The sequence below is a fragment of the Momordica charantia genome (assembly GCF_013281855.1).
Source record: "Momordica charantia cultivar OHB3-1 chromosome 7 unlocalized genomic scaffold, Mcharantia_2.0 BLBB01000007.1, whole genome shotgun sequence".
In the NCBI taxonomy this organism is placed as follows: Eukaryota; Viridiplantae; Streptophyta; class Magnoliopsida; order Cucurbitales; family Cucurbitaceae; genus Momordica; species Momordica charantia.
This window is the reverse complement of record NW_028275165.1, coordinates 18,204,986-18,220,326: the sequence shown is the minus strand read 5'-3', so window position 1 is coordinate 18,220,326 and position 15,341 is coordinate 18,204,986. Positions and strand designations below refer to the sequence as shown.

At 29.4% G+C, this 15,341-nt stretch overlaps 1 protein-coding gene across 1 annotated transcript; it reads left to right on the top strand.

Annotated features, from left to right (window-relative positions):
• The first annotated feature begins 9,290 nt into the window (after window positions 1-9,290).
• LOC111009912 (protein NRT1/ PTR FAMILY 5.2) lies at window positions 9,291-15,341 on the top strand. Its single transcript, XM_022283149.2, has 5 exons — window positions 9,291-9,473; window positions 10,104-10,321; window positions 12,286-12,851; window positions 13,740-14,286; window positions 14,834-15,341. The coding sequence occupies exons 1-5, from the start codon at window positions 9,353-9,355 to the stop codon at window positions 15,155-15,157; spliced, it is 1,776 nt and encodes a 591-aa protein (XP_022138841.1). The 5' UTR covers window positions 9,291-9,352; the 3' UTR covers window positions 15,158-15,341.

Sequence of the window (15,341 nt, the reverse complement as noted above, 5' to 3'; positions counted from 1 at the left end):
ATTTCCAGGATCTTAAAATAAAATTTTATACACAATAAAAATTTGTCAATACAAACTTATTACTACATTTAAAAAAAAAAACTAATGAGTTATTATGCTAAAATTTCGATCTAACTAGATAAAAATAAAAATGGAAGGACTAAAATTGTTACTTAAAAAAAAATCAAAATGAACGTCTCAAAAGTAAAGAGACAACTAAAATGAATGTTTTGAGAATACAATAACTAAAATGAACAAAAAAAAATTGAAATTACACCGACGAAATGAGATTTATTTATTATAAATTTGGGTTAATAGAGTCAAAAGGGTTTATAATTTAAGATGCGGAGATTATTTTCAAAATCCTTCTATGCAATTTAGGTATACATACACAAGAATAAAAATATCTTAATTGTCATATATCTCCAACCAAGACGTTGTAAGTTCGATCACTCCCCCACATGTTATATTAAAATAATAATAAAAATAAAAATATCTTAATAACGTTTTTTTCCTTTTAGCCTGTTGTCTCGAGTGATATGTTTTTTCTTAATAAATAATTAGATAAACAAAATTTGTTACTCGATTTTTTTATAACTTAAAATAAATTAACTTTGAGCTTATCAATTAACTAAATCCCTTTCAAATCTATCTACCACAAATGTTTTAAATCAAAGCTATCTTTAGAATTCATTCGATAGGAAAGAATATCTTCTATATTTTCAACTAGCTAGATTCCACAAAAAGCATATTAATTATTTAAATAGAGTATGATCTGATATTATCAAAATCACAAACTTGTCATAATAAAAAGAAAATAATAATGCACTTTCAAAAAATATTGATACTAATAGAGTATTTTACTCAATACTAAGATAAATTATGCGTAAGTTGTGTCTCTCTCAAAAAAAAGAAAAAAAAAAAACTATTTACGAAGAGAAATGTGACTAAAAAATTTGCATCTAGAAAATTTATCCAAATGATTTATTTGAAACGAATCCAATTTTTTATTAGGAAATAAAAAAAAATCCTTAAGTTTGAAAAAGTAAACTTTAAAAATGTTCTCCTTGGCATCATTACTTTGCCTAAAACCCATGTGGGTAGTCAAATAAAAGAGAACAAAAAGTCGGATTCTCTTTGAGTTATGGGTTGAATATAAGTTGCCAATCAACTAAAAACATACAAGAAAAGCCTTTCAACTTCTATTTTGATTCCTAGAGTTTATATATATTTTAATTTATAGCCAACTCCGAGAAGGTCGGATTCAGGTCGGCCTCTCTGGTGTAGATCAGACCAACGGTATTGCTTACAGTTCACCAATAGGTCTCATACCAATGGAGATAATTTTTCTCATCTATATACGATGAATGACTCCATGTCCTAGTTAACGTGGGATTTTGTTTGCATTTCTTACAAATACTTAGTCTGCATGAGTTGAGTTATATTTTCTAACCTAATTTAGTTGGTCACGTGCAAACTTAGTTTTTACCCTCCAACAATCTACACTAGATTTTCATTAAATAATTTTGGTTATATCATAAATTTAGTATTTTATGTTCAAGATGATTGCCAATATATTTAATCTATATAGTTACAATAGTTTCAATTTAATTATTATGATTTCCACTTCATTTCGATTTCATCCCTATGATTTCAAAATTTTCAATATAGCTCAATCTCTCAAACTATCCTCTATCATTACCATATTGAATAGGTGAAATTTTTTTTCTACTTATAATATGGTAATGAGTCTATCTAACCATCGTAGCTACTTTGTACTATTGTTTAAATTTGAGTGGGGAAAAAAATGGTCTAGGGACGATAATATTCCAAATTGATTAGAATCAAAAGATCAAATTGAAATTAAACTCAAACTATAAATTAAATTTGTAAGGTAACATATATATATATTTTAAAAGAATCAAATATAACTTTATAAGAAGTAAAATTAACTTTTTATGCAAAGTTCATGGAACTAAAGTAAAAATAATAGTTTAACTCTAAAACAAAAATAGTAGAAAGTTTTAGGAAAAAAACAATAAATAGGAAATAAAATTGAAATCTAAAAATGGAAAATGGAAAAAGAAAAGAAAAGAAATGATTGCATTAAGAAGTCTTCTTTGCTCTCAATTTTCTCCAAGAGTTGACGGGAATATGCCGAAAGCTGGCGTGAGGACCAGCATTAGTGGCGCTGTGGCGCCCATTTTAAGCCAGCGCCACGCACCAAAGTCCGCCGTGGCCCCGCCATCATTGGGGAGGCCCTTTTGCACGTGCCTTTACCGTCCTAGTATGAGTTTGTGGGTTGAGTATGTTTGGGAATAATGGTAGAACCACCCAATTCCACTTACTCTCTCGGTTCCTTTTTCTGAAACCTACATTTCACATTCAGTGGAACCCCCTCCAGCTTGCATCATCCAGTTTGATTTTGCATCATAGGTAAGGCAAAGCGCTTTCTTTTAAGAATGCAACTGAGTAAGTTTTGAGTTTGTAGGTTGAAAAGGGTATGTTTGAGAATGATGGTAGAATGAATAATTTTGAAAAAAGAGATTTTAAGTATAATTGATTTTCCAAAATTATCATCCAAAGTGAAACCTTGAAAATGATTCTTAACTTTCTTAAAATCAAATTTTTAATTTGCAAAACATGATCAAAGAAAATAGTAGTGATTTTGGCAATGACAAAAATGATTTTCGTCGTGGCAAAAAAGGCTAGAACTAATTAAGAGGGAATGAGTTCAAACCTAACAATGGTCAATCCTAAACCCTAAAAATTTTGAAAACAACACAATCAAGTTTTCTTTTTTTTTTTTTCAAAATATAAATAAAAACATTAATTTTGTTAGAACAAATGTGAGGATGAGAGATTAGCTTCCTACCTTGGAGCAAGATGTGTCTTAACGGCTAAACTTTATTCATGTTCGGGAATAAAAACATTATTTTATCACTTTTGACTTATAAAATACATAATAAATATTAAAAATAAATGTAAAATAAAAAATTATTTTTCATATAAAAATTTACTTTTTTGCGATTTAAAATTTTAGAGAACGAGAAACTAGAAATTTTTACTAGACATGTGTCTATTACTTTTCTAAAATAAAAGAAATGAAAGAATAAAAAATTGGAAACAATTATTAAACGTAATACTGTTTCTATTTGTCAATGAATAGGATACAAAAACATAAACGAAAAACGAAAGTCAAAACGAACCTAGCTCAATGATAATTGACATATATCTCCAACCAAGAGGTTGTGAGTCCGATTCTCACTCCCACATGTTGTACTAAACAAAAAAACGAGAAACAAAAACATTATCAAACGAACCCTAAAATATTAATTTTATTTAGTTTGAAAATGTTTGTAACCCCGTATTCTAGAACAAGCAAAACCAAGTATGATTTCTCAACTATTAGTCACGAAATCCTATCTTTTTTTTAAAAAAAATTGTTTAAATCGTTTTCAGTTCGTTCCAAATCCATGATAATGAATGTGTGGTAGAGCAGAGAGAGAAGAACAACAACTTTGCAAGAAAAAAAGAAATAATGAAAAGAGAAGAAAAATATTAAGAAATGAGTGTGCAAGGATAAAACAATATATATGGTCAAAATTAATTGAAAATATTTTTGAATTCATTTTTAAATAATGAATGTGAAATAGTGATTATTATGAGTAATCTTGCCCAAAATTTATTATTTTGTTTTAAAAGAAAAATTGGGTTAAAGAAAAAATAGTAGTAACCCAAAGGATGAGTCTATATCCAAAGTGTAAAGCAAGGGGTCAAAGTAGCTATCCCAAGGATTCCTTCTAATTTAATGAGGTTAGTGAATTTCATGAAAGTTGTTTTTAACGAAAAATTCAACAAAAGAAAAGTTTTCGAATAAAACATTCATATCTACTATCATTATAATGACAATTACTTTTGAGAAGTCTTCGTCGTGATATATCTTGTTTAGGATGAAAATTATCAGATTGTCACGTGGAGGACAACGATTCGTTAAAGAGAATGTTCCCAGATAAATCTTCGTGCAGTTCCACCTCGGAACTGTCCGAGGTGGATGACTTTGCCATTAGTTCTATTATCAAGCCATTGATATGGATATGCAAAGCTGTCTGGGTTCGATATGCTCAAATTCGACAGTTCCAACCTCAAACCCGACCAAGATAACCATTTGTCGCAACTCCTGTCGGGACCTAAACCTATAAATAGAGAGCCTCGTTTCACCATCAGGTATCGAATTTCTCCTCGAACTTAATATTGAGTCTGAGCTGCTTACTAACTTGAGCGTAAGAGATTTTGCCCTCTTGTGCAGGTCTTCCCAGCGAGTTCTTAGTTGGGGTGAGCATCGAATTCGAGCTTGACCAAGTTTGACGTTGTGCAAATCCTTGCATAAACATATCTCTTTCTTTTTGAAAGACCTGTAGATGTTCGGATCACGCACTTCAACTAATCTTATAAGATAATAGTATGACCTTATTCCATTTGGTCGTCAAGAAAATAGATAAAAAAAATATTAATTCTTAAATAGATGACTATCATGAAATTTGAATCCATAGTCAAACCATGATAGTTTTTGCTGTATCTTAGTAGCAATTAATACTGTTAATCACGTAAATTTACGCACATCAACATCAAAAATTATTCTTATTTATCTTCCATTAACATTGGGTTACTTATCAATTCTAACAAGATTCCTTGTCATCAACCAAAATCAATTAATTAAATCAAGGCAAATAAACTAAAAATAGCATTGGAAAATAAATTTATAATGAAATTAAAATGAAATAACATATTGTCATATTGAAAAGTCGATAACACTATAACAAAGAACTTTGGGGTCCTATTTTAGCTTCCAAGTCAACGAAAGGGACATCAAATATGGGATATGGGGTCACATTTGCTTTTCAAAAATACTTTCTTCTATAAATTTATTCAATATTTTATCAAAGAGAGCCATATATAATAACGTTTCCATTTTATATTTTATGATTTATGATTTATACTTTTTGTTTTTAATCGTTACGGCATTCGCATTAAATAATCAATTTCATATTTGTACAACCTAATTTTTACAATTTTAAAACGCAGAAGTTTGAATTTTGTTATAAATATTATACCTACCGTTTTAAAAGTTTCAATATGATTTCGTATGTTTGGTGAAACTTTATAAGCTGTCCTACTGTGGTAAACTATTTCTAACTTTTTGACAGAATAATGAATTATTGTGGTTTGTTTTTCTAATTGTTCATGTTAGCCTATTGTATTAAATGATTTAGCAACGATGTTTACCAAGTTGAACCAAATCTAATGTACTAAATTGAAAATAAAATCCAAATCATAAAAATAAAATTAAACCTTTTAAAATTATATGAATTAATTCAGTTGAACTTAAGCTCTTTCCAAAAAAAACACTTAAAAGCTCAAACAAAATGACCAAATCGGTAATTTAAGGATTATTATTAAAAAAAAGAGTGAGTCATTTTCTTGCTCAAATAAAATTGAAAGCGAAGAAAAAGGAAAAAAAAGATTATTAAAGTAGTGTTAATTGGTAGTTAGTCTTAAATGAATAATATTTAGGGGCTTACGATAAGTAGGAATCTCTTCTATTATACGAACCATCGATCTGAGAGAGGCAATTTGGGATGGATTGTCCTTGGTTAGAGCAGGTTTTAACCATCGATCTCTAATTTTTAATTTTTGTTCTTTTACTTTTTTTTTACTTCAAAGAAAAAATAATAATAATAAAATAAAATAAAATAAAATAAAATCTAATTTTATATATTTTTTTTATGCATTCATTTGTGTCAAATTCTTTTTAATGGTAGCAAGTAGGTATATCTGTAACCACCTAAATATTATTTATCTTAAATTACAATTTAATTCTGCATTTAATGAACCCCAGTCCATATGTTTCTTTCATTAGATTCTATTAAAAGAAATTCTATGGGACAAACTGACAATTTATATTAATATTCTTTTTTCTTTTTCGTGTTGTGGATTATCCATCGGTCACGAAATGTTATTGGTCCACGTGTAAGGTGTAATGTATAAAAGTTTAATATTTATTTCAGTTTCAGAAGAAAAAAAAAGGAGAAAATTTCAACATATATTCTCAAATCTCAAAACAATCGAATATTTGCTGGGAACACCCACTTGGAATAGACAATGTTAATAAAAAAATTGATTAATAATGAAGCTACCCTATTAAATTTTGAAACTTATCCATAAAAGAACTATTTTCAAGATTCACTTTTTTTTTGAGGAAATTATTCATTTTCTTAGATGTCTATGATATTTGTTTTTTTTGCAAAATCGAGAATTATAATCAAGAAGTCAATACCAAAGTGAGCATAGCTAAACCGTAATTGACATATATCTTCTACTAAAAGGTTGTGAGTTCGATCTATCTATAATATATATAAAAGTATTTTTTACAATATTATTCTTTAAAAAACTTTAAAATGCAGAGTTATATTTAAAAAGTTAATTTTTTTTATAAATACACTATTTCATTTTTTAAAAATATTAAAACATGTAAATTAATATTTTATCTTTTATTTTTGATTTTTGATTTTTTATAATGATTAGAAAATTATATTGGTAAATAAAAATTAATGGCTTTCATAATTATAAAAAAAGATATAGTTTTATCACCTAAAATACTAATTGAACAATCAAAATTAACAAAAATTTTGCATTCGTCACAAACTTTTCATTTTAAAATTCAGACTTTTCATTTTCTAAGTTAATCTTTTATTTTTTATTTTTGACTTTTTATAATAGTTGGAAGATTAAATTGCTAATGAAAATTAATTGCTCCCATAGTTGTAAAAAAGTTAGAATGGGGATAGTTTTACCACCTAAAATATTAACGGCCAATTAAAATTTAAAAAAACATTTTTACATTCATCACAAACCTTTCATTTTAAAATTCATGATTTTTTATTTTCTAAGTTAATCTTTTATTTTTTATTTTTTATTTTTAATAATGGTTAAAAAATTAAACTGGTAAATGAAAATTAATTGCTCCTATAATATAAAAAGGTAGAATGAGAATAGTTTTACCATTTAAAATATTAATGACCAATCAAAATTAAAACAAAAAACCTTTTTTCTTTCATCATGAACCTTTCATTTTAAAATTCACGACTTTTAATTTTCTAAGTTAATCTTTTATTTTTTTTTGACTCTTTATAATGGATAGAAATTAAATTGGTAAATGAAAATTAATTGCTCCCATAATTATAAAAAAAGTAGAATATGGATAGTTTTACAACCTAAAATATCAATGACCAATTAAAATTAAAAAAAGTATATTTTTATATTCATCATAAACCTTTCATTTTAAAATTCATGACTTTTCACTTTTTAAGTTAATCTTTTATTTTTTATTTTTGAGTTTTTATAATGATTAGAAAATTAAATTAGTAAATGAAAATTAATTACTTGTATAAATATAATGAGAATAGTTTTATTTATTTATTTTTTGATAGAAAAAGAACAAATAATGGGAATAGTTTTACCACATAAAATATTAGTGGCCAATCAAAATTAAAAAGAAAAAAAAAAGATGTTTACGTTCATCATAAACTGAAAATTCATGACTTTTCATTTCTAATTTAATCTTTTTTTTTTTGACTTCTCGTAATGGTTAGAAAATTAGATTACCATTGGTAATCGAAAATTGATTACTCTCATAATTATAAAAGAGTAGAATATGGATAGCTGTACAACCTAAAATATTAGTGACCAATAAAAACAAAGAAGACATTTTTACATTCATCATAAACCTTTTATTTCGAAATTAATGACTTTTGAATTTCCAAGTCAATCTTTTATTTTTTATTTTTGACTTTTTACCATGGTTACAAGTTAAATTGGTAAATGAAAATTAATCAAATTGACATTACCAAATAAACATTTATAAGTTCTTTGTTCAAAACATTGACTTTTAAAATTTAAAATTTAATTTTTTTTTCACTTTTAATAGTTAAATAAATTTTAAAATGAAAATTTAAATACACCTTGAAACTAATAATTTAAATATATTCAAAAAATTTACAATGAAAAGAATGTGAAAATATTTAATATAAATTGTTTTTTCTAATTTATTCATAAAATGAAGGATAAGATTTATGGCGTTACATTTTATTGTAAAAGTCTAATCAAATATTTTTTTTTGGGATGGTACTAACCTTGAGATTTAGATAATACTTAAATTATCTCATTTTTAATTGTTAATTAAAAATACATATCAAATTCAATACTTTTATTACCGACATGTTTACATTAAAATTATTTTCTTTTTACGTTTTCTAATTATTAAAAAAATTAATTCGTAAATGAATTTTCAAACTATTTAAAAAATTATTTTGATATTTATGTAATTTTCTTATTATAAAATTCAGTATTGATAAAAAATTAAAGAAAATAAATCATAGAATTTATTGTAAAAATATATAAAGTAATTGATTCAATTAAATTATAAGCTCCTTAATTTAATAATTATTATTAAATTTTAAAAAGAATTAATAATTATCAAATTATATCGAAAGATCACTTAATATTTTATAAATAATTTATTTTCTAAATATAAATGATTATAGTTTTTAATGAATGGTCAACTTTTTAAAAATAGAATTACAATAAAATAAAATTGAAATGTAACTGTACCTTAAAGAACTGATAACATTAAAAATGTGAGAGTATATATATATATAGTTCAAAAACCTTAAACTCATAAAGAAACAATGTTATTTATCATGTTGGAGTTGCGTGGACTTTAACCTTTCGCAATAAAAATTTGTTACACCCACAATTTTTAGTACAACTAAAAATGACACTGACATTAAAGATTTAAATCTCCGACATCTTAAAAAAATTAATGGTACCTCAATATGTTCGGGTTGGTTATAACTTATACCCACTAATTCTAATCGAACTTTTCCTCTCTCAAACAAAGAAAAGAAAAATTACTATCATTTATATTCTTTTGGTATAATAGACATGAAAATATTGAAACCATGCTTTTAAGTTATCATCCCTCTTTTCCTGATTGGTGCAAAGCCAAGTCTTTTTGGGCACACGGTTGAATGTGGGTAGGTGTGGAATAATTAAATTGGAAAAAAGAAAAATGTGTGAGGTCAAAAAGGTCATTAATGAGTGAGTGAGAGAAGCAAAGCCAAATATTGATAATTAATACCCAAAAGGAAAATACAACACAAAAACAGTCTTTTTTTTCCATTTTTTTAAAAAAGAATCTTTTTTCCCCTCTGTTTTCACTTGGTTTTTGTGTCTATAAATACAAATAATTTATGGGTGGTTCTCTGCATGTGAGAAGAGAGAGAGAAATTTGATTTAGAGAGAGAAATTTGATATGGGTGTAGAAGAAGGCAATTTGGGTGATGATTACACAGAAGATGGAACTGTGGATCTCAAGGGAAATCCAGTTCTTCGTTCCAAGAGGGGTGGATGGAAAGCTTGCTCCTTTATTGTTGGTATCTCGCTCGTTCTCTCTCTCTCGTATCGGTTTAATTTTTCTTCTAAATTACTTCTCGATTTAGCACTGATTAAGAATTTACCCCTTGAATCTTCGAGGGAGATTACTAGTTACCAATAGTGTGTTTTACCTTGTTAGTTAGGTTCGTCGAGATTAGGATGAATTCGAACTCTTACAACGTTGTTTTGTTTCTCATACTCGTAAATTTAGTCATTTTTACTGGATCAATAGTTAGGAAGTGGAGGATGAAACTATTGATAATTATTTAGAATTTTGTTTGTTTTCTTTTCATTTGGTGCAATTTGATGGAGTGTATATTATCTTATCTACTCATAATGGTTGGCTCATAATTGATGACATCCACTCTCCCTTTTCTTTGAATAGAATATTTAGAAAGACAAACACAAGAGGCTCTAGTTTAGCACATCACATGACAAATATTGTCACTGAGCTTGGACATACACGTGTGTTTTTCAATAAAGTTGAGGCACTTTTTTCAAAGTTAAAAAATATTAGATTCTTTACGCGCCTGGTGAAGTATTTTCTGTTTAGAACAATTAAAAAAAAGAGTTGTATTGTGATAAATTGAAAGTAATGATGTCTTAATTTGTAATTTTGTACTATACAGTGTATGAAGTGTTCGAAAGGATGGCATTTTATGGGATATCTTCCAATCTCATATTGTATTTGACAAATAAGCTTCATCAAGGCACTGTGACAGCATCCAACAATGTCACCAATTGGGTGGGTGCAGTGTGGATGACCCCTGTGTTGGGCGCCTACGTCGCCGATGCTTATCTCGGTCGATTTTGGACTTTCATCATTGCCTCTATTATCTATCTATCGGTATGTCATCTCTCAATCTAATTTTGTAAAACTATGTTCGATTAACTATTTTCCTTTTTTGTTTTTTGATTTTAGAAATTAGTTTTGTTTTTGTAAAATTTAATTGAAAACTACTTTTTTGTTTTTCAAAAATTGGTCAAGATTTTAAAAATGTTAAAAAACGCCTGTTTAGTAACGTTTCCATTTCTTGTTTCTGTTTCCTCATTTTCAAAAAAGAAAAATAGAGAATTGCATGACTCCCAACGTTCATGGATTTAAGAATGATAAAACAAGATTTTTATTTATGTTGGAACAGATTGGAAACGAGAACCAGAAAACAAGAAATTGAAACGTTACCAAAAAATAAATAGTTCTCAAAATATCATTTTTTCAAAAAAATAGACTAGAATCCAAATCAAATATAGTACTTTTAAAAGAATCACAGCCGTGTAATCTTATAAAACTTTTTCATATTTGTATTTTAATATAAGGTTGAATTATTGCATATAGTTTGGGATTATGTGAAATATCTACGGTGGTGGTTGCTCTTTCTATTATTTTAATTGTTTGGAATTTAGATTGCCGATAAGAAGGAACCAATAATTTAGTTTCAAATGTTGACTAGGAAAGATATATATGTCTTGTTCCTTAATTTGCTCTTTGTCTTAGTAAAACGTTTTAATCAGTCACTGTCGGCCTGACTTTTGCTGTCTCAATGTTTGACTACTATAATGTATTAAATTAAATTTCTATAATTAATAGTCATTTAATATAGTATATGAGTATAGGAGTTTCGTAATGGTTTAATATTGCCAACATAAAAATAGTCTATTGGGATACTTATTTCTGATTAAAAGATTATGAATTTGAATCCCCATCTCACATGTGGTATGATCGCGTCTAAATAGAAAGTCGTAGTGACAAGGTAGTTCTTTAGTTAATCAAAAGTTCACTAGATGTTTTGTTTTTTAACCGAATAAATTTAATCTCACAAGTTATTTATAGTTCAAGACCGATAAAACTCCAATTTCAGCACAATAAGTTGTACACATACAAATTCGTTTAGTCTATTTTTTACTTTTCAACCAAAATTGTTTTAAAACTTAACTAATAAATTTATGTTTTTCACGAACCTAAATTTAGCTCAACTGGTTAAGACGATCTTTATCTTCTATCTCTGTCAAAAGGTTGTGAGTTTCAATTTCTACTCCCCCATATTGTTATATTAAAGAAAAGAAAAATAAATTTATATTTTATAAACTGATGCGCAGTACTTAAAGTAAAATGTCATATTATAAAGTTTATTGTCGAAGGCATGTGTTAAGTAAATTTGACTTAAATGATGAAATTATAATAAAGCTTTAGAAAAACAAAATTGATATAATAATTAAAATATAAAAACTTATTATTATTTTTTGACGAGGACTAATGGGACAGCTATGACTTTGTCCATCATTGGTCCATTATAAACTATGCTCACTTTTCGAGCAGATTATTAGGCTAAAACTTCAACCTTTTGGGAGTGGAAGACAATTAAATAAAGTAATGAGGATCCTTAGAATCTGATTTTTTGGTTATAAAGAAATAGTTTTAAAATCTTGCCTTTTCGAATCTTTTCAACCTAATTTTTAATTTAGTTAATAGTTCAATATATTACGAATACCAAAAAGTTAATTTATCAACTTCTAAAGTTGTATATTTTGTATTTATTTGATCTTCCAAACATTTTTAATTTTATGTTTAATAAAATTTCTTTGCTTTAACTTTATTAGTTCAATGACTATACAACTAAATATTTAATCATAGAGTTAGAAAAACATTAAATTACTACAAATTAACGACGGAGACGTAATTTAGATAACATCGAAAGTGATTGATCTTTTGTAAACTTTTTAAAATACGAGACTAGATAGACATGACAAATGTGAAAATTAAAATATTTAATTTAATTTTTTTTTTAACATTTTCCAACAACATTGGAACAGGGCATGTCTCTTCTAACAATGGCAGTTTCTCTCCCAACCCTGAGGCCGCCACCATGTGCAGAACCAACCACAGGCAATTGCGGGAAGGCCTCCACACTACAGCTCGCCGTGTTCTACGGTGCGCTCTACACGTTGGCCGTCGGCACGGGTGGTACGAAGCCGAACATCTCGACGATCGGCGCCGACCAGTTCGACGAATTCGACCCGAAGGAGAAGAAGCAGAAGCTCTCCTTTTTCAACTGGTGGATGTTCAGCATTTTCTTTGGCACCCTCTTTGCCAACATAATCCTCGTCTACATTCAAGACAACATTGGTTGGACCCTTGGATATGGCCTCCCTACTATCGGGCTCGCCATTTCGATCGGAATCTTCGTCGTCGGGATTCCATTTTACCGCCACAAGGTTCCCGCTGGAAGTCCTTTCACTCGGATGGCGAAAGTCATCGTCGCCGCCATTAGGAATCGGAAACTGCCGCTCCCGGTGGAAGCCAAGGAACTGTACGAGTTGGATGTTGAGGAGTATACGAAGAAGAAGAAGTTTAGGATGGAGTTCACGCCAACTTTGAGGTATGTCAAAAAGAAATTCAACTATTTGATTTAAACAGTTAAATTATAAGTTATAGGTGGTGGAAGTTTGAACATTTGACGTGAAGAAAATGAACTTAATTATTATAAATCTATATAGTACAAAGACTAAATATACACAAACACAAAAATTTAAGAATTAACTAGAAACTTCCTAGTACAAAAATTAAATAGATATTATTTTGAAGTTTGAACCTAACTTATATTTAACAAAGATCAAGTTTTACCCTTGAAGTTGCACGACTACGACCCTAAGTCCAAGCAGTAGAAGCTAGTCGCCAGAAGCTATGACTTTCTCTTTGGTACCTCAACCGCTAATGCAAGTGTCCATCTAGTTTCATTCCTTTGGTATTGAAACATCTTTGATTTTAACAACATAAATTTCCTTTTTCTTTACCGCTACAAAACGGAAACCTTCCAATCAATAGCCTCATTCTTGTTCATTCTTGTAGGCACTGACCAACAAGAATTTATAATCGGAGACCGACAAACTAGAAAAATAACTATAACTATTGATACCATATTAAACTAAAAGCTTGAACCTGACAAAGTTGATAAATTTTCCGAAAATTTCAATTTCATGTAATTAGACCATAGACTTGGGATAAGTACAATCTTTTTAATTTCAAAGTGTTTATAAAATCACGTTGAAAAGAAAAAAGATCTGACATGAATTATTCTTTTAATTATTGGTTAGTTTTGAGATGTAATCCAATAAATATTAATATGGTATTAGAACCAAAAAACTCAATCGAGCATCCGGTCTAATTCGATCGACGAGACAAAAAAGCCATGATCCAACCTTATTAAGAAATTGAAATCTTCCTCAATTCATCAAACTAATTAACTTATTATTTTTCCTCTCCTCAGTATACTCAACAAAGCTTCAATCCAAACGGGTTCAACTCATCCATGGCGGCTGTGCACAGTAACAGAAGTGGAAGAGACGAAGCAAATGATCCGCATGATTCCCATCCTATTCGCCACCTTCGTCCCAAGCATCATGTTGGCTCAGGTGAACACTCTGTTCATAAAACAGGGCACCACCCTCGACCGGAGAATCGGCAACTTCAGCATCCCGCCGGCGAGCTTGAGTGGCGTCGTCACCCTCTCCTTGCTGGTCAGCGTCGTCGTCTACGACCGCGTCTTCGTCAGAATCATGAGGAAGTTCACCAAAAACCCCCGCGGGATCACTCTGCTGCAGCGGATGGGGATCGGCATCGTCCTCCACACCCTTATCATGACCGTCAGCTCTCTCGTCGAGCGCCGGCGGCTGGCGGCGGCGAGAGAACACGGCGTCGTCGACAGCGGCGCTCAAGTTCCGTTGAGCATCTTCATTTTGCTGCCGCAGTTTATTCTCATGGGCACCGCCGACGCCTTCATGGAGGTTTCCAAGATCGAGTTCTTCTATGATCAGGTAATTATCAAATTAACCCTGAACTTAAAAAGTTTATAATTCGTTAAATATTTGTTTTAGTATTTAATGTTTGAGTATTTTTAGATTTTATCGATAAATAAATAATTGACAACAAAATATAATAATAAATGACTGTCAATTTTTCGAGTCCAAAATTTACTAAAACCAATATAACTCATTGATATATAACTCAAATCAAAAGATTGTAAGTTCAAATCCCTAAATCACGTCATAAAGTCAATAGATCCTCTTACTTACTGTGTGGACAAATATTTTCTAATATAATAGAGACTCAATCTAAAAAATAGTACATGATCAGTAAGGACTCGTTGAATATTCCTAAAACTCTCTCTCAATTAACGATTTAGATAATTAGCACAAGCCTCTACGATCCATATCAATTAAAGAGGAAAATGACACAATAAAGATTTGAATACATGGCGACATGTTCTAACTTCTTATACTATATTAAATAATAACTAAATTCAAAAGTTCACATAGATTACTTAGAATTTATTTAATTATTTATTCATATTGTTAACGTCAGGCACCAGAGAGCATGAAGAGCTTGGGGACGTCGTACTCGACGACGGCGATCGGGACTGGGAATTTCCTCAGCAGCTTCCTCCTTGCAACGGTTTCGGACCTCACGAGTCGCCACGGGCGAAAGGGGTGGATCCTGAACAACCTAAACGCTTCCCATCTCGACTACTACTACGGCTTCTTCGCCATTCTAAACTGCTTGAACTTCATCTTCTTCCTCGTGGTTTCAAGATTCTACGTTTACAAGGCGGAAGTTTCAGACTCCATAAGATTGCTCACTGAAGAACTCAAGGATAAGACACCCTCTAAAGAATCAAACCCGCGATAAGAAGTTTAAGAGATGGGTGAAAACTTGGAGGTTTTCGCCATTGAAGAAGCTCTAGGCTTTCTTTCAACTCAGGGAGAAATGTACTTTTTATAATCCTGAAATTCTCCTTCGAATTTGGATACGTTTTGTAAACTTGTGATGTAATATAGTTTACCATGCAAAAGCAAATCTAGGTTGAATCTCA